This window comes from Dendropsophus ebraccatus, chromosome 1, assembly GCF_027789765.1.
Source record: "Dendropsophus ebraccatus isolate aDenEbr1 chromosome 1, aDenEbr1.pat, whole genome shotgun sequence".
NCBI lineage: Eukaryota > Metazoa > Chordata > Amphibia > Anura > Hylidae > Dendropsophus > Dendropsophus ebraccatus.
In genome coordinates this window covers 59,921,119-59,940,470 of record NC_091454.1, presented here as the reverse complement: position 1 = coordinate 59,940,470, position 19,352 = coordinate 59,921,119, and the positions used below count along the sequence as shown (strand labels likewise).

At 44.3% G+C, this 19,352-nt stretch overlaps 1 protein-coding gene across 2 annotated transcripts in view; it reads right to left on the bottom strand.

Annotated features, from left to right (window-relative positions):
* Window positions 1-18,674, bottom strand: part of HSPA4 (heat shock protein family A (Hsp70) member 4) — a 39,017-nt gene extending 20,343 nt beyond the window's left edge. Inside the window, exons 1-3 of one of the 2 annotated variants that reach the window (XM_069971679.1) lie at window positions 18,500-18,674; window positions 973-1,030; window positions 460-600 (exon numbers count right to left, since the gene is read on the bottom strand). In XM_069971679.1, the coding sequence (XP_069827780.1) occupies window positions 460-600; window positions 973-1,030; window positions 18,500-18,558 (258 nt within the window). In that variant the 5' untranslated portion in view covers window positions 18,559-18,674. Of the gene's footprint in view, window positions 1-459; window positions 601-972; window positions 1,031-18,203; window positions 18,462-18,499 lie in introns of those variants that run through there. The other variant, XM_069971670.1, reaches the window with a different exon arrangement.
* Between the last annotated feature and the right edge of the window lie 678 nt (window positions 18,675-19,352).

The window sequence follows — 19,352 nt, the reverse complement described above, 5'->3', positions numbered from 1 at the left end:
ACTAATGCAATGCACATTTAGGGTGGATTGAGACTACGGAATTCTCGCAGATAAATTCCGCCTAATTCTGTTGCCTGAGCACGCTCACGGCCGTGCGCCTTTCCGCCGGCTCCATAGACACCATTCTATGGGCTGGCTGATTCCGCTATCCGCCGAAAGAATTCACGTGTCAAATCTTTCGGCTAAATGCGGAATCCGCCCCATGCATAGAATGGTGTCTATGGCACGGACGGAGAGGCGTGCGTCCGTGAGCGCGAACAGGCAACAGAATTCGGTGGGATTTATCCGTGAGAATTCCGTAGTCTGAACCCGCCCTTGAAGTAATAGTAATCGTATGTGTAAAGAATTAAAGGTTTCAAGACACATTGTTTCAAGCACATTGTATAAGACTTGTAGATATCTGTATTCTACATTTTCTATCTGTTTATGATAGTATATGCCACTTTAATCGTGACTTACCCTTATGCCAGCTGAGCCTGTTGGCAGCTCCACAACATCACAGGCCAGACCTGGCTTTTCAGCCTGCACAAAGGGATCAGTGTAGGCTCTGCCATGAAACCTTTTAAAGCCTTGCAGTGTATTCTTTGCATTGGAAATGACCTGGAGGAAAGCGGAAAATTACTCAGCAAGTTTTTGACAAAACTGATAGCAAAAGGAAACATTTGCAGACACACACAGATATAACATACTGCCCATTTAGAGGATTTCTTCACGTGAAGATATGCTGCTGAACTAGCAACATAGTACAATTACGAATGCTGCGTGTAACACTTTTTTTTAAATCTGCCGCCATGCCTCAATATAAGCATATGGAGCACAAGAAGGGGCACTGGATGCAAGCATCCTACTTGTTGCATTTAGCTTTACTATCTGGGGAAGAGGGATGGGAGGGGGGGCAAAAGGTCACTAGTTATTTGTGTACCCTGCCTTTGGGTACGATCACGTTCTGCAATCTACAAAAGTATGGCTTACCTGGCTTTTTGCAGCTGCTCCAATAGATCTGTTTTTAGGACCAAATGAGATACAGGACCTGCAAAAAATAGAAGCTTTCCATTAATACATGTGACAATCATCAAGTTATAGAGCTGCCAACTACACTGCATCATGCATTTCTGTATTCAGTGATCCAACTCAAATACTTGCCCACACAGTTCTGTATGAAATTAAAAAGCTTCACTGATTTCTTTAGACGGAGAGATGAAAGCCAGACAAACACCTAAATAGTACAACATTTTTAAAAAGACGACTATTTAAAAAGTAATTTAAAGATGTATTCTAGCCCCAGAATCAGAACAGGAGAGTACATTTCTTTTTCTGCCCAGGAATAAAACACAACTTTAACTTTTTTTTAGATGGTCTTCATTAAAAATTCCCTGTCATTTAGGTGCTGCTCGCAGAAATAAATCCATCAGACATATGTTCCGCCCTCTGTGTTTAAGAGAGCAGCAGGGAGAGGAGGGGTTCACACACCAGCTCAGACAGTGGACAAGGTGTGTTTGGGGGGCTTGGAGAACAGCTTGCACAGCCTATAGAAACAGGAGAGCACGCAAAAGGCAGTCTGTAAGATAGAATCACATGAGCTGTGTACAATTATAGGAAAAAAAAAAAAAAAAAAAAAAAAAAAAGCTCACAGTGCAAGATGCAGAGGCTATAAACCAGGACTGTGGAGTCAGTAAGCCGCAGCTCCGACTCCCAACTCCTGAATTTTACCGGACCGACTCAGACTCCTGCTCCTTCATAAATGGCCGGTCATATACCAGGGGAGTTATTTATCACACTGGCTCAGCAGCTTCTCTCTAATGTCCTGCATGATCCTGGGGCGACTTCTGAGGGAATAAGGAAAGATATAAAGCAGCTTCTCCAGTGTGTGCAGTGGATGCAGCCAGTCTCCAGCCTCCATGTCCTGAACTACTTACAACTAGACTAGATAGAGCAGGTGGTCTTTTCTGCTGACAATCTTCTATAATTCTAACTAAATATTCACTATACACATTAACAATACATGCTAACAATGCCAGATACAGGTAATATAGAGGGGTCACTGTGGGTGTGGGGGCACGCCATAGCGCACGCACACACACACAGCCTGCTGCAGCCATAGCACACACAGACAGCCTGCTGCAGCCATAGAACACTGAAGAAAAACACCACATTGAGGACAGAGGCTACTGCTACCCTACTTATGTCTTCTCCTCCTCCTCTATATTACACAGGATATCTTCATATTACACTGCTGATCATATACAGTCATCCAGCATCCAGGAAGAGAACAGCACACAATAGACTCTTCCAGCACAGCAACAATGTCCAGCGTCCTATTAGAATGTTGCTCATAAAATATATTGATGAGCAAAACGTATAAAATTTATATCAAAACTCCATTCTAAATTGTTCTAAGATTTTTTTTTTTTAAAGCTGGAGTTGGTACATTTTTTCCGACTTTAACTCAGAGTACGTCTCCAGCCAAAACTAGCTCTGACTCAGACTCCACAGCCCTGCTATAAACAAGGACCCAAGCAACATTTCTATCATCTATGGAGAAAGCAGCTTATCAATTGAATTTCTTTCTAGGAAGTCAGGTGGAGTTAGAGGGTATGTCCTGTCTAAATTTGGTTTGGTAGCATCCATAGGGCTTGTTAAAAACAGCTACCACACAAACAGGGCCTAGGCTTGTTATACTATATACCGGAAGATTGGTACAGCAATGCCACTGGGTACATAAACAATACTTAGAAAAGAAACCACCATGTTAGTGGCCAATTTATTAGTGGTCATAATAGTGTTTCAATTTGTGATAAAGCATTTAGATTAGAAGCATTATTCTGCAGGTAAGATTAAATTCTCATAATAAGAAGCCCCATAAATTGTAAAACCAGAACACAGAAGTGTATCTAAGGCGACTCCAGTATTTTTAGAAAGAGACCTTTTCTTGGTCAAACATAACTATATAGTGTTGCTATGCAATTGACGATTAACAGACCGACACACGACGTCTGAGGAATGTCACGGATAAAACATTGGGAATATTATGAGTCAGCTTCATATGGCTTCTCTGTAATAACCCAGATAATAGATGATTTGTGAAATCTATAATTATAAAACCAGTGTAACTCCACAATACCCATATCAACTACTGAGTGCGTCATTAAAGGAGAAGTCCAGTAAAAAATTTTTCCCCCATTCCCTCCTCACATGCAAAGTTATAAAACTTCATAATATACTTTGGTACCCAATTCCAGCACCTTACCCCGCTTTCCCTGGTCCCGCTGACCACCGGAAGTGGCTTACTTCCGGGTTCGTCAGGATGTGGTCTAAGCTGTGCTATTGGGTCCTGCTTCGCTCTGTCTCTCTACGTACAGGAACGTCACTACTATTAGAACTGCAAGTCCCAGCGCACCCAATGGTCATACACGTCAGTCCAGTAATCATCATGTGCATTGGGACTTGCAGTTCTAATAGTAGTGACATTGCTGTGCGACAGGGTAAAGCAGGTCATACACTGGACTGATGTATTTGGAAGATCTAATCGCTGTCCGTGTATACACTGTATCTTTCACTAGTGAAGATGAATTCTAGAAAAAAAACTGTCAAAAATAAACTAAATAAGCCCCAAAACTGCCATTGTTGTCCTTAGCAACCAGTCATCCAATGCATTTAATAGTTTGTGGTTTGGAAATAACACTTATTTACAAGAAGCCTTTTGTGTTTGCCATAGAATAAAGTTACAGACAAGGGCAAGACAATTTACACAGTGACCTAAACAAACACAGTGGACACTCTTCAACACATTGCATTCCACATCTCTGCACAAGAGGCAGATGGGTCCTCTTTCTTGGCAAAGGAGGTCGGAGGGAAGTTAGGTGGGCTTCTAAGACTGGTCTTATTCACAGCTCAAAAAATAAAAAAAAGTGGGTTGGTTGTAGAAAAATAAAGTAACAGTAAAGTGAAGAAAGTACAACAAAAGGACAGTACTATGCAAGGTACAGGATATTTAGTCAGGAGCACTTGTGTTGTACAGGTCTTTACCTGTTAGGGAAGGTGTGTAGCATGAATCACTTGGGACACAGGCCAGAGCCCTCTTACATCAATTTTAAATGGAGCACAGTTTTTGGAGCACTGCCCCACCCCCAGAGTGCCAATTTCCCTTTGGCCGGCCCACCACTTCTAATAATTATCAGTTAAAGGGGTTAGCCAGCTCTTCAAAAACATGGCCACTTTTCCCCCTACTGTTGTCTCCAGTTCAAGTGCAGTTTGCAATTAAGCTCCATTTACTTCAATGGAATTGAGTTTCAAACCCCACCCAAACTGGAGACAACAGAAGGGGAAAGTGGCCCTGTTTTTGCAGCACTGGATAACCCCTTTAAGCAGGGCAGATCAGCGTTCTGGGGGTGGGCCAGTCCTCCAAACATCCCCACTGGACTGAGGATTAAACTAGGAAGTGCACAGGAACAGTGCAGAGGATGAAGTCAAGAGACATGTCTTCATCTTCAGCACCTTGTGCCCAATAGCAAATTAGATCTGTCTAACCTGCTGATAGTTTCCCTTTAATATAAAAAAATAAAATTAAGCAATATTGATGAGGTGGGGGGATATAACAAATCAGTCTAGAACGGTTTTAAAAACAAAAAATAAAGACATAGCAGTGTGAACAATCTCAAGTTCAACTCAAACTAACACCTTGAGGCTGGGTTCACACTACGTATATTTCAGTCAGTATTGTGGTCCTTCTATTGCAACCAAAACCAGGAGTGGATTGAATACACAGAAAGGATCTGTTATATTGAAATAATGGCAGTTATTTACTGTTATATGGCGGCCATCCACTCAATTTCAACATTGTGTGGACAGATCCTTTGTGTTTTTAATCCACTCCTGGTTTTGGTTGCAATATGAGGACCACAATACTGACTGAAATATACGTAGTGTGAACCCAGCCTGAATCTGTGGACACACGCCGCATGCAAACTCACGCTAAACTCTGATAGTATTTTAGCAACCCCCGACTCCATCATGCACTTCTCCCCCACTCATTCTGCCGATCGGTTATGATCTCCGCACTAAGGGTGCGTTCACACCTACAGGATCTGCAGCAGATTTGATGCTGTGTTCAGTTATTTAAATGAAATCTGCTGCAGAAAATCAGCTGCAGATCCTATAGGTGTGAACGCACCATAACCGAACAAATCTTTTGATGAGCAGGAAGCTGGGAGCCCATAAAACAAGTAAGAGCAAGGATGGGTGATGTATGTGCCGGCAGCGCGTGTGTTAGAGGGGTGACAAAGATCCACTGCAGGTATACATTCACATAGGAACTGAAAGGGCCTTGGATCGTAACGGATCTCGCTGCAAAACTCACAGCCAAATTTCCAATGCCATCTGTTGGGTGTTAAGCTGCCCTCAATGTTATATTTTAATCGTTTGGAAAGTTCTGCATTCAGCAATATCAAATGTGTGGACTTTTTTGTTTGCATTTTTTATTTCAAAAACAAAATCGTTATCCAGTGCTACAAAAACATGGCCACTTTCTTTCAGGGTACAAACACACACGGCTTATACTCTGCGTATTTACTGCTGCGGTACGCAGCAGATTAGATCTAAATAACTGAACACAGTATCAAATCTGCTGCGTATCTGCTGTGTGTGTTTGTACCCTCAGAGACAACATGACGTCTCCAGTTCAGGTACGGTTTGCAATTAAGCTCCATGCACTTCAATGGAACTGAGCAGCCAAACCCCGCCCAAGCTGGAGACAAGAGTGGGGCTGTCTCTGGAAGAAAGTGGCCATGTTTATGTAGTGCTGGATAACCCCTTTAATGTGCATGATGAATGTTCAAACATAAAACAGTAAAAAGGCATCAGAAGTAAAGAGACATTTCAGTCTTGTCACAAGACCACTTCTTTCTTGTGATGACAGAAACACCTCATAGTTTTGGATGCCCTTTGACTGTGTTTGTTACCACATAAAACGGTAATCATTCACACGTTTCCGTGAAACACATAACCACGGAAGGGTAAGTGATGACATGGATTGACTCATTGCCCGGTATCAAGTATCAATATGATGTCGGGAGCCAGGATTATGTTTAAATCTTTGCAGGACTGTACTGACACAGCTGCTTCATTACAGTCCCATAAAGATTTAAAAATGTTCCACGCTCAAAACACCATAGAGATACTTAAAGTGACACTGTCATCCCCTTTGTGCATTCTGTCATCTCTACACAGGTGTAAAGGGTAAATTTAGCGGTTTCCATACCTTATTTCATATTATACATCATGGTGCTTGTTCAAGTAAAAAGTCATCCTTTATCCACTGCAGATTGTATTAATTGCCACTTAGCTCCGCCCACAATGGCACGGTTGGCCCCACCCCCTTGACGCCCATTGGTTGGCCAACGTAAAGGGGGTGGGGTCTACACCTTTCGGCCAGCCTGTTCCAATGGCCGGCGAGAAGGCGGGGGCCAACTGTGTTGTTGTGGGCGGGGCTAAGTGGTGCTAATGCCGTGAGGCCCCGCCCACTTAATCTACAGTTGATAAAAGATGACTTTTTACTTGAACAAGCACCATGACGTATGATATAAAATAAGGTATGAAAACCGAATAATTTACCCTTTACACCTGTGTAGAGATGTCAGAATGCAAAAAGGAAGTGACAGTGTCACTTTAATGGCGGGTGCTAAGCCATTCCATATACTTGCTTACCCATCCGTGGTTATGTGTTTTGCAGAAACATGTGAATAAACATTAAGTGGTGTGCTGTGACTTCCCTGTCTATTTTAACATTGATCTAGATTGGAATCCCTATTGGTGCGTTTACACAGAGATTTATCTGACAGATCTTTGAAGGCAAAGCCAGGAACAGAATATAAACAGGGAACAGGTCATAAAGGAAAGACTGAGATTTCTCCTCTTTTCGAAACTGTTCCTGGCTTTGGCTTCAAAAATCTGTCAGATAAATCTCTGTGTAAACACACCCGATCTCCCTGGTACCCTTACATCTTTGGAACCAGCAATTCTTTCCATAGGCTATGTTCAGACGTCCATAATGCTGTCCACAGACCCACAATCGTGGTCAGATCTTTGTGCATCCACAATTCACTGACCACTACATTATAGATAGTGACCCGTTCTGCAATTTCCTATTTGTAATTATTTTTTGCAGAAATTTATATAGATTTGTAATTTACTAGTCTCCCAGTACTTATTAGCGGCTGCATGTCTTGCAGGAAGTGGTGTATTTTTTCCAGTCTGACACAGTGCTCTCTGCTGATACCTCTGTCTATGTCAGAAACTTCCCAGAGCAGTAGAGGCCCTCTATGGATTTGTTACTACTCTGGACAGTTCCTATCACAGACAGAGATGTCAGCAGAGATCACAGCGTCAGACGGAAAAAAAAATCCACCAATTCCTACAGTACATACAGCAGCGGATAAATACTTAAAGAGAACCAATCACCTCCAAAATGCATCTATAGCTTTTTAAATGTGCTGTTAAGAGCACACAGCACACTTTCCATACAAGTTTCTATATACTCCCTGCCTCCCCTGTGTAATCCATAAAGTAACTTTATAAAACTGGCGCCCGGTATGCAAATTACATCAGGTAGTCACCTGGGCGGTGTTCTGCTAGATGGTAGTCACAGTCAGTCCGGGTCCCCTAGGCGTTCTTCGGCGGTAATCAAACCCCTCTGGGCGTGATTCAAATCACCCAGTAGCTCCAACGTCACTCGGGAGTGCGTCGTGCATGACGTCTGCGCACCTACGTTTTTACGCCGGAGCGCATGCGCAGTACAGACGCTTCCATTCAGGCTGTAATGCGCATGTGCAGAATAGCCTCAAACTCAGTGTGAGCCGGAGTTCAAGGCTATTCTGCACATGCGCAGTACAGCCAGAATGGGAGCAGCTGTACTGCGCATGCGCGGCGGCGTAAGAACGCAGGTGCGCCGACGTCGTGCTCCCGAGTGATGTCAGAGCTACGGGGTGTTTTGAATCACGCCCAGAGGGGCGTGATTACCGCCGAAGAATGCCCAGGGGACCCGGACTGACTGTGACTACCATCTAGCCGAACACCGCCCAGGTGACTACCTGATGTAATTTGCATACCGGGCGCCAGTTTTATAAAGTTACTTTATGGATTACACAGGGGAGGCAGGGAGTATATAGAAACATGTATGGAAAGTGTGCTGTGTGCTCTAACAGCACATTTAAAAAGCTATAGATACATTTTGGAGGTGATTGGTTCCCTTTAAGATTTTTTAAATATAAGTAAATTACAAAACTACATATCTTTCTTTCTGACACTAAATGATCTGAAAGAAAAAACAGGAGTTCCCCTTTAATTCTGGTAAGTTGATGAAAGAAATTCTTCATGGCATCCAATTCTTGTGGAATGAGAGTTGTATGACAAGCTGGGCAGTACACAAGTGATTTCTGGAAATTTCTAGGTCAAGTAAATTAGAATGTGGTGTTGGATTGTTTTTCTTTCAAGCTCCAGACCTGAAATGGAAAGTTTTCACACCCTTCATGCATTTCTGTCAGCAAACCAACTTCTGTACCATTTAGAGGGGAAGACACACCTCTCTAGGTGTTACATCGCTAAACAACTCAGGCCGTGCTCTCACTTACCAATGAATGCACGCAGCTAAAACCACACCCCCATGTGTTAGAGGGTATGGCTAGCTTCACATCACCATATTGCGATACACCTTGCTTTATCCATTTTTTTTTTTGGGGGGGGGGGGGGAATAAATTAAAAAAAAAAAAAAAAAAAAACAGATGGCCTACAACAGCATCAGTTTTTACCATCCCTTTTTTCCCATAGAATAAATTCAATAAAAGGATAGCAAAACCATGATGTGAACCGGGCCTATGTTTGAACACATCGGAGATTCAGTGTGTTGATTAAATGATTAACACAAAACAATGCAGCACTGCAAAGAAATATCAATTATTGCAATTAAATGATGCAATCACTTTGCATTTTCATTGTGCTACTGCATGTGTGAGCACAGCCTCAGTCAATAGCTGTGTGATGTTGCTGGGACTGTTGCCCATAATAAATATTGTTAAAGTGTCACTGCCGTTTACATTTTGCAGAAATCAATAGGAAAGGTGATTTTAAGAAACTTTGTAATTGGGTTTATTAGCCTCTATAGAGAGGGGAGGGGTGGAGGAAGATGAGGCACTAAAACAGCACAACAAAGAGTTAATTTACAGCTACATCACCAGGCTACCTCTCTGACCTCTCACACTGCAAGCTCGCAGAGAAATCCGCTGGGAATACTTTACCGGTCAGCGCTCCGGCTTGCTTCTGTGGCTCCAGTCTCTCTGTTGCACTGTCCTGCCGCAGTCACTGATTGGCTGAGCGGGACATCGGGGATCCGGGAGTCCCAGAAGCAGACTGGAGCGTGGTAAAGTAATCAATGGGCCGCAGCGGAATAAGGGGGAGCATCGTTTACATACTCGCAGCGGGATGACAGTTCTGCTGCGAGTATGTAAACCTATTCAAACTGACAGTGCTGGGAATAGGAGCAGATTTTGCGGCGAACTCGCTGCGTGAAATCCAGGGCAATTCCACGTTCAGTGTAATAGCACATTGCCCATTGTTTTCCTGAGATCAGAAGGAATAAACGATTGTATAACGATTATCGTATTGTGTAATATGGTGAACGATTTCAGGTTAACGATAAACAATCTCGTTTGCAATCGTTTATCGTTAGCCGTTAAAAAGCGCTCCGTGTAATAGAACCCTTATTCTAAGTGGTGTCAGATATTAGCATTAGCTATTTAGATGCCGATGGTAATACGGTCACTTATTGGCAGGGGCTTCTCAGATGCTGATAGGAATATTGTCACTTTGCTATTCAGACAACAGGATGAAGGAAAGGCCCTATTCCACGGGTCGTTTAGAGGAGCAATATCGTTCGTATTCGGCCGATAACGGCCGCTACGAACGATATTCGTCCCGTGGAATAGAGTCCAACGATCAGCCGACATCGTTCATGTCGGCTGATCGTTGCAGTCGCTTGTTTTTCAACATGTTGAAAAACAAGCGACTGATATAGCAGCGATCTGCTGCCGTCGCTCCGTTGAATAGGACCGTCGGCAGCAGATGCTGCTATATCCTATGGGCTGCCCGGACGATCAGCGATCCCCCGGGCAGCCCCCCCAGCAGCTCCCCGCCGCCCCTCCCGCACTCACCCGCTCGCTGCAGATGCGTTGAATAGCGGCGGCAGCGAGCGGGGAACGAGGAGCAAACGAGCGCTAATAGCGCTCGTTTGCTCCTACAAACGACTCGTGGAATAGGGGCAGAAGGAAAGTTGAACGGCCGCTTCTGATGCAGCTGCAATGTCTGCTGTCACTTTTACACAAATGACCGCTGCAGATGAGTAACAGGCCCTAGTACAGATAGTAACTGACACACCCAATACAACTCTATGGGGTCCATATTTTTTTACGGATGCAATACGGACTGAATTTGCGGATTGTTACTGACTGAAACTTGCGGACTGGAAAAATATACTGACGTGTGAATAAGGCATTACAGTTGACTTTAGGGTTTTTAGGAGGGTGGATTGAAGGTGACAGAGTCGCTTTAAATATTCACACTACTGTACTAACATAAATCATGACGCTGAGAGCCCAATGGCAACCTGTAGGGAAGGGAAACACAGCAGGGCTGTGCAGTTGAGGAAGACACTTTGCATCGACAACTCAAAAAAAGGGTTGCAGCCCTACAACACTAGTGTGGCCTCTTCATTGCCTCCTTTGTTGATGACCCAGTGCACCCCCCCCACACACACCACCACCACCACCTCAATGTTCATAAGATGACATGCCAGTATCTCACAAGATAAAAACATGGGATTATTATATCTAACATTGGAAATATGTTTGTGTACAATTTTTGGGGGCAATGTATTTCCGATTACTACAAAAATTATCCCAGATAACATCCAGCAGATTCCATTACTTTGGGTGGACGTCAGAATCTGTCTGTGCATAAAATGGAGCCTATGGGACGGGCGGAATCGCGGGGGGGGGGGGGGGGGGGGTGAGCGAGCGAAGGAATCCGCTGGTAGTATTTCCGTAGTGTGCATATAGCCTTAGGGTGCCTTCACACCTACCATATCCACAGCGGATCTCACTTATGCGGATTCGAAGCGAGAACCGATGCGGATCCGGTATCAATTCACCCCTATGATAGCACATATTCGCAGCAGGATTAACATCCCACTGTGAATATGTGCTTTAACTCCCTGGTGCCCGCAGCCCTGCCGTCGCATCCCCCATCCCCGGCGGCACATCCCCCCCATCAGCCCATCTCTGGCCCGCCGCCGCGACCATACATTACCTGCTCGGCGGCGCGGCTGCAGTGAGGCTCCCGGCTCCGGTCCCGCTCAGCTGATCTGAGCGGGACCAGAGCCAGACGGGATGCGGGTGGGATGGGGGATTCGGCGGGGCTGCGGGCACCAGGGAGTTAAAGCACATATTCACATCGGGATGTCAATCCCGCTGCGAATATGTGCTATCATAGGGGTGAATTGATACCGGATCCGCAGCGGTTCTCGCTTCGAATCCGCAGAAGTGAGAGCCGCTGTGGATCCGGTAGGTGTGAAGGCACCCTTAAAGGGGTTATCCAGCGCTACAAAAACATGGCCACTTTTCCTCCTCTCGTCTCCAGTTCAGGTGTGGTTTGTAATTAAGCTCCATTTACTTCAATGGAACAGAGTTTGAAACCCCACCCAATCTGGAAACAAGAGAGGGGAAAGTGGCCATGTTTTTGTAGCGCTGGATAACCCCTTTAAGCTGAACAACATGTAGGATGTCACAAAACTTTTTAAACATGATGTTAAAGACAAAAGGAAAACCAATTAACGTAAAAGACTGTATGAGCGGTAAGTTTATACAATGGTTACATTGCCTTTCTATCAATGCAGCTGTTTAGCTGTCATATATGGTAGAGGTTTCCATTTTGGTGGTCATTGCTACATCTAGGTACACGTGTACATACAATTGTTCCTGTAAAGCACTGCTCACACTACCATCATGGTTTCTGTTCATTATGGAACCATGACAGTAATGAAAGATCCATGTTTTAAGGAATGTAGTGAAGACTTTAAACGTGTCCATGTCATGTGAAAGAAAAATCACCATATCACAGAAATGTATCAAAAGTTTTGACGCCTCAGGGACACAGCAACGAGGCCTATATTGGTCTCTGTGACATGTCAAAGTTTTTTCAAATAAAAGGAACACTTTAAGGAATACCCCTGGTGCCTGCTGATCCGAGCTTTCCAGTCCCCATCTTGGCATGCAGTAAATAATGGCTGCATCTGTAACCTACCTCAGCAGGGATTGGCCATACAAAGTGCACACAACCCTGCATAGATGCAGCAAGTGCTGTTGGCCTTCTAAAAGGGATATTCCCATCACAACTAGCACAGTAACATCTGTAGTTAAATATTTGTGCAACAGCAAAAGCAGTAGTCTGGCATATATAGCTATACTATGCATACATTATACTGTATGTGTACACTATCCTGCTTTAGAACTACACTATAGCTACACATACACCAGTAAGACCACTGCTTTAGAGCAGAGTGGTGGTCAGTAACCTAGAAAACAAACTGTCAACAATAGCAGGAAAAGAGCAGCGTATCAGGAGGAGGAGACAAGTTTGCTAAATGACTATTTGCAAAAATGTTCCCACAACTTCAACTATGTTATGATGGGAATACCCCTTTAATAGATTTGTGGCTGTCCATGTGCCCCCAAAAGATCTATGTCAGCTAAGAAGTAAAGCAGATATCAGCTAGAACCTACTCCAGTTTTCCGGAGTGATTTATAGTAAATCTTTGAGGCTGCTGAAGGCTGACCGCCCCCCACCTCAACTTTAAAGAAAAAGTCCGGGGTCAAGCATCTACCTCCCCAGCTCCAGTGCAGGGGTCTGCTGTCCCCCCGCTCCAATTCTCTGTTTGAGCGGGAACCCAGGTCAAGACGTGTCGAGCCCATTGAACGGCCACGGCAGTACCTCGCTGTGGCCGCTGACTGGCTGAGCGGGCCTGACATCACAACTCGGGTCCCCGCTGAGACCATGAAGCAGCTGGGGGACCAGCGTGGACCCCAGGAGGTAGGTGCATGTTGTTATGTTCACCTACCTCCTCTAACTTTTTAAAAGAAAAAAAAAAAATAAAATATTTATATATATATATATATATATATATATATATATCCAACCCTGGGCTTCTTCTTTAACAAGGGCCAGTTTACACAGATCAAAACTGGCGAAACAACTGACATGTCAATTCTTCTGAGTGGAGAGAGGAGGAGTGCAAAACCTGGGACAAAACTTTAATTTCATACTTTCATTCCTTTCCCTCTAGCCACTCACAGAATGTATACATCAGAGATGAGCAAATCGCTCATCAACCTGCCTGCCTTTTTAGCGCTGCTGCGCCCCCTGTCGCTCCACCCTGGGTGCCGGGGAAAAGCTGGATCCAATCCTGGGAAACTTCTCCCAGTTTCCCAGGATAAGATCCAGCTTTTCACTGGCGCCCGAGGTGAAGCGGCAGGGAGCGGAGCAGCGCTGAAAGGCAGGTGGCTTGATGAGCGGAGCGCAGATCAAACAAAGTAATTTGCTCATTAATGCATGGACAATACATGTTGACCACTATACAAAAAGATAACAGGCTGCAGAGGCTACACTCTACTCTCCTGGAAGCAGCACCTATACAGAGTGAGGAAGATTATATTACACATTCACTTTGGGTTACCTTTGAACGCTGCACATCTGATCTGACTGATTATTCAAAGGGGAGGAGAGAAGAGCACTGAGGTAGTGGAGAAGAGTGCATTCTGCTATCTGTACCATGTGAGAAGCAGCCACCGCCGTATCTGGGGGTGCACTGTCATACTCATGTCAATGTGGGAGAACCTCACTTACAATAATCCTCAATACAACATATTAAAAACAATATTTACCTTAAAGGGTATTTTCCAGGAAAAATTTCGTTTTTTCAAATCAACTGGTTTCAGAAAGATATAGAGATTTGTAATTTACTTCTATTTAAAGTTTTCTCCAGTCTTCCAGTGCTTATCAGTTGCTATATGTCCTGCAGTAAATGTTTTCTTTTCAGTCTGACTGAGTGCTCTCTGCTAACATCTCTGTCCAGGACATTAGCAGAGAACACTGTGTCATACTGAAAAGAAAACACTTCCTGCAGGACATATGGCTGCTGATAAGTACTGGAAGACTTGACATTTTTAAATAGAAGTAAATTACAAATCTATTTAATTTTCTGTCACCAGTTGATTTAAAAGAAAAAGATTAAAGGGGTTATCCAGCTGTTCCTCTTCTAGGTCTCTCAAACAGCCTTCAAAATTGTGGTTTTAAGTTTACATACAAGGCCCTATTCACATAATTTTGCCATTACATGCCAGGTATACATTGGGCTAAACCATATGCCAACATATACCACGCCATACTGGCAGGGGGACCATAGAGTTTAATGGACTAAATGTGATCCACTAGTGACTACTAGAGATGAGCGTAACTCAAGTATGCTAGTGTCTAATTGTTCGGCATTTGATTACCAATGGCTGAAGTTGGATGCAGCCCTAGGTAGTCTGGGATAACATGGATACAGTCATATGCCGTATACATGTTTTCCCAGACTGACAACTTCTTAAGCCACCAATAATTATAATAAATAATAACTAATTATAATTGAATGCTGAACCATCAGACACGTGCACGCTCGGGTGTATTGTGCAGAATGACCTACAGTATTTATGAAGGAAATGGATTGAATGCAGTCACTGGTAAACTAAATTCACTCCTTTAGACTTAAAAGGAACACCATGTGAAGGGCATGATAATATTCGCATTACTAAGAAGTACAACATAACCCAGCACGACACAACTAAGTGGACTTGACTGGCATCATCACAGGAGTGGTTTCTGTTCCCACCTGACCTTTCCATACATGTTTAGATGCTATTTATTTTTCAGTTTCTTATGTAGGGTGGTTTTTAAGGGCTTGTCTCCCTGTTTTATAGCTCCTGTGCTTTTTTATACCTTGGTATGGTTAGCTTCTGATTAATAAAGTATACCTTTTTGGTGTGCTACCTCTTTATGCATATGTTTTCTTTTTTGAGTAGTGTTGTACATTATATGCATTGGTTTAGCACTCAGATATATGTTGGAGGTACCCGCTGCAGTTTTCTGGGTTTATCACAGGAGTTTTGGCAGCCATCACTGGTCATCAGGTCTACTTACTTGGGCTGGGCTAGGTTATACGTCTTTGTAATGCACTATTAAACACCTTTTGAATACAATGACATTCGGACTTGCCTCTAGTACTCTATTCAACATATGTGAATTTTCATGGTCTATACCTATTGCACGTTATGCCATTTAGTAACAGTTTGGCAACTATAAGTGGCTGCGCTGTGTTGTACTCCTTGGAATTTGTTTTTGTTTTTTTTACACAAATCATTACTACAGTGTTCATCCGAAAATAAGATAGGGTCCTATAGATATATAGTAGCCCTGCTCTATATAATAGTCAACATACTGAATGTCCCACTGCTAGACTCCTATACTGTAAATTCCCCTGTACTCAGGCCTCCATACTTTACACTTCCCTGCCCTCTCTAGTTATTTTCCCATACTGTATACATCTCCCCTCTGCAGTAAGTCCCATCCCCCTAACTGTATACACTCCTCTGTAGTTGGTCCACATATTCAATGTCCCCTACTGTGCATCTTCTGAACACTAATAAGTATGGCACTGATTGGCTGACACTCAGCACCCACTGCCAGGGTCAGCTGACTTTAAAGCGTCATTGTCACCCGTACTGATCAGGAGAACTAGCCGGAGAAGATGTGCTGCTGCGCAGTCCACTCCCCTCTGTGTCAGTTGGGCTACATAGACTTACATTACGAGTCTGACTAATCGTGTGACGCAGAGCCAGGAGAGGACACGCTAACAGCGGTCTTCTCCTGGCTCATTTTCCCAATTGGTACAAGTCTGAACATTCCAAACCGGTCAAAGCTTTTGACATGTAAGTTTTCTATAATGAAATTGACACTTTAAACAAGGGCCTAGGGCATATATTTCAAGCCTACTCCAAAAACCTGCAAAATGAAGCTAGGTCTCATTTTCAGAGAAACACGGCAAGTAGTGTTTGTTACCTATTCCGATATTGTGGCTTGCCATTGTTATCTTGGTCATCTCATGCAAGTATATAGTTTGGCTAGGAGATACCTATTGTACTTATATCTGTATATCAGGTGTCTGCTCTTATCCTATGTATGCTCCCTCTTTTATGGGATTTCATTCATCGTTCTGGCTCATCAATCTTTTATGTCTTTTATCTAATATTAGTAGAGAAAATAGAAGATACAGGTAGAGCGCCTCATTGGGTGACATGCATCTGATAGGCGCGTAGTAAAAGAAAAAAAAGCAGGGTCCACGCTCACCTGCTAGAGCTGTGCATTGCCACAACTACTGAGAAGGTATAGTACACAGATAAAGCACAGGCCGCAGAATCTCTGAATTTTTTTCTAATCTAGTATGTCGTCCTACAAAATTAACTGAAATAAAGTGAAGCCCCATTTTTTTCTTGGGGTAAGTATCTTCCAGTTGTGCATAGATTATATAGCCCTTATACTGCTTTGCTTTGTAGCATGCATTGGCTATACTATATACAAGTATTTTGTCCTCTACGGTCAGGTTCCTATATCACCATAAATGGTGTATTAAAGGAGAAGTCCAGCGAAATTTTTTTTTCAAAGTATTGTATTGCCCCCCCAAAAGTTATACAAATCACCGATATACACCTAGTACGGAAAATGCTTATAAAGTGCTTTTTTCCCTGCACTTACTACTACATCCAGGCTTCACTTCCTGGATAACATGATGACGTCACGACCCGACTCCCAGAGCTGTGCGGGCTGTGGCTGCTGGAGAGGATGATGGCAGAGGGATGATCAGTGTCCCTCCAGTGTCCTGTGTCCCTCAGTGTCCCCCGCCATCATCCTCTCCAGCAGCCACAGCCCGCACAGCTCTGGGAGTCGGGTCGTGACATCACCATGTTATCCAGTAAGTGAAGCCTTGATGCAGTAGTAAGTGCAGGGAAAAAGCACTTTATAAGCATTTCCCGTAATAAGTGTATAGTGATCATTTGTATAACTTTTGGGTGGCAATACAATACTTTAATAAAAATTTTCGCCGGACTTTTCCTTTAAGTAACACTGAAAACATCCAGGAAGAAAACAGATTTCAGATTCTAATGTTTGATCATTATAGCTGTGGGATCCCCACCGATCAGCTCTACTGATTTACAATGGAGCAAAACCACCTGCAGATCTTCTGCCTTATGCTGCGTTTAGAATTTTCGCTATAACGATCACATTTGAGCGATAAACGTTCCGTGTAAACACAGCAAACGATCAAGCGAGTGAGAAATCGTTCATTTTGATCTTGCAACATGTTCACAAATCGTTGTCCGTCGTTCGCTAAAAATTTGCAGATCGCTTTGTGTAAACAGTCTTGCAAAGATTCACCCTATGTGAAAGATGGGCTCAAGCGATCTTAAAAACGCTCGCAATAACGACTTCTAACTATTTATTCGTCTGAACGCTCATCGTTAAAAAAAAAACAAATCGTTGTTTCAAAATTGTTAACCGATCGATTGGGCGAATTATCGCTCTATGTAAACGCAGCATTATGCTGGACTATGAGTGAGGACTTCGGGAAATGATAATTGTGTGTGTACTCTTCTGGTGAGAGGGCACAGGTCTGATAGACAAGCAGAAGGGTCTAGAAGGGTCTAGACTTGGCAGCAGCCTATAGTCAGCCCCCCCAGAAACAGCAGATGGGCAGGTGATATACCAGTGTAGCTGGCCACATCTGCCCCTGCCAGGCTGCTCGCCATTGGTTCTATCACCTGCATCCCAATAGCTGCAGCTACACAGGGGGGAGGCTGCACACACTACCTGTATACCGGCACTAGAGACACAGGCTGTGATGCCGGATGAGCAGATGTGAGCTTGGTATCCCATACAGATCCCTCCACTCATCCTCTGAGCGCGGGCTGCAGTGCAGGTGTACACAGCCACAATGCAGAGGAATGCAGGCTAATGACGACACATGTGCGGCCGGTGACAGGCAGCATGGCGCCGCCGGCTATACTCACGGAGTGCTGCGGTCGCTATACTCATTGGCCACAGTCTCGATTCCTCCAGCGCGGGCAACCGCTACGTAGCAGCTCTGAAAGCCCAGATCGATTCCAACCACCGACATGACGGCAGCCCGACACACTGGCAGCACACAGCACGGGGGATGCGGAGACTGGCCGCACTACGCTCCACCACGGGGAGATGAATGGAGCTGGGGAAGATCTCGAAAGATCTCGCTGTCAAAGGAGGAGTAAAGGAAAGAAACAGCGCCGGCAAATATCGCGAGGCCTCTACGTCACAGCCTTGGCCTAACCTGACCAATGTGCTCCTCCCTGCGCCTTTGCAAAACCAATGAGCGCTACCAAGTGTCATGACGTCACTGGAAGGAGCGGGAGGCGCCTGGTGACTAAGCTCCCTCCTCGCCGCTTCGATTTTCCTTTCAAGGGGAAGGGGCGGAGCTCCGCCGCCGCCGCTGCCGCCGTCTCCCTGTGCGTCATACGCACGTTGATGCAGTTGCTACGGATACTTCATGGAGAGGGGAGGGGGGGCAGTTCCGCCTTCCCAGGCCGTGACGTAGCCAAAGCTATTAATAAGCTATAAGGCAATTGATGGGGATGATTTTATTTTCATTGGAAGTGTAAATGTGAATAATTTATGGTAGTAATTGCTGAGAAGAGCTAATAATGTCGCCTCCAGCCCATACACTGGAGAGGGGCGCCATCATCATCTGCCCTCCTCACAGATTGCAGGGAATTTAGGAAGAAATATTAAAGGGGTTCTCCATCAATAACCCTTATTCTTTAGTGACCAATTGTCTACGTACATCAGAATTGTAAATCAATTTAGTTGCACAAACAGAGTAGCCCGGTGAGCTATAAGGTCTTCATATCTCACATTAACGTCAATGGGAGTTACGCAAATCACGTAACTCACTGGCTTTGGCTTCCTGGCCACCTCCGGCAGCAGTGAACAGGCCAAACGGTCCCAGAGATGGAACTCGAATCAAGGGGACCAATCCCGATGGGTATACCCTTAGTAGTGTCCTCATCTTTAACCCTTTCTGTGCTGCAGCATGAGTAATTTTGTCTGCTTCACTTTTGTGCTTCAGCACAGAAAGGGATAAAGAGCAGGACACTACATTTATGTCTCTTCGGCCCTTGTCATCA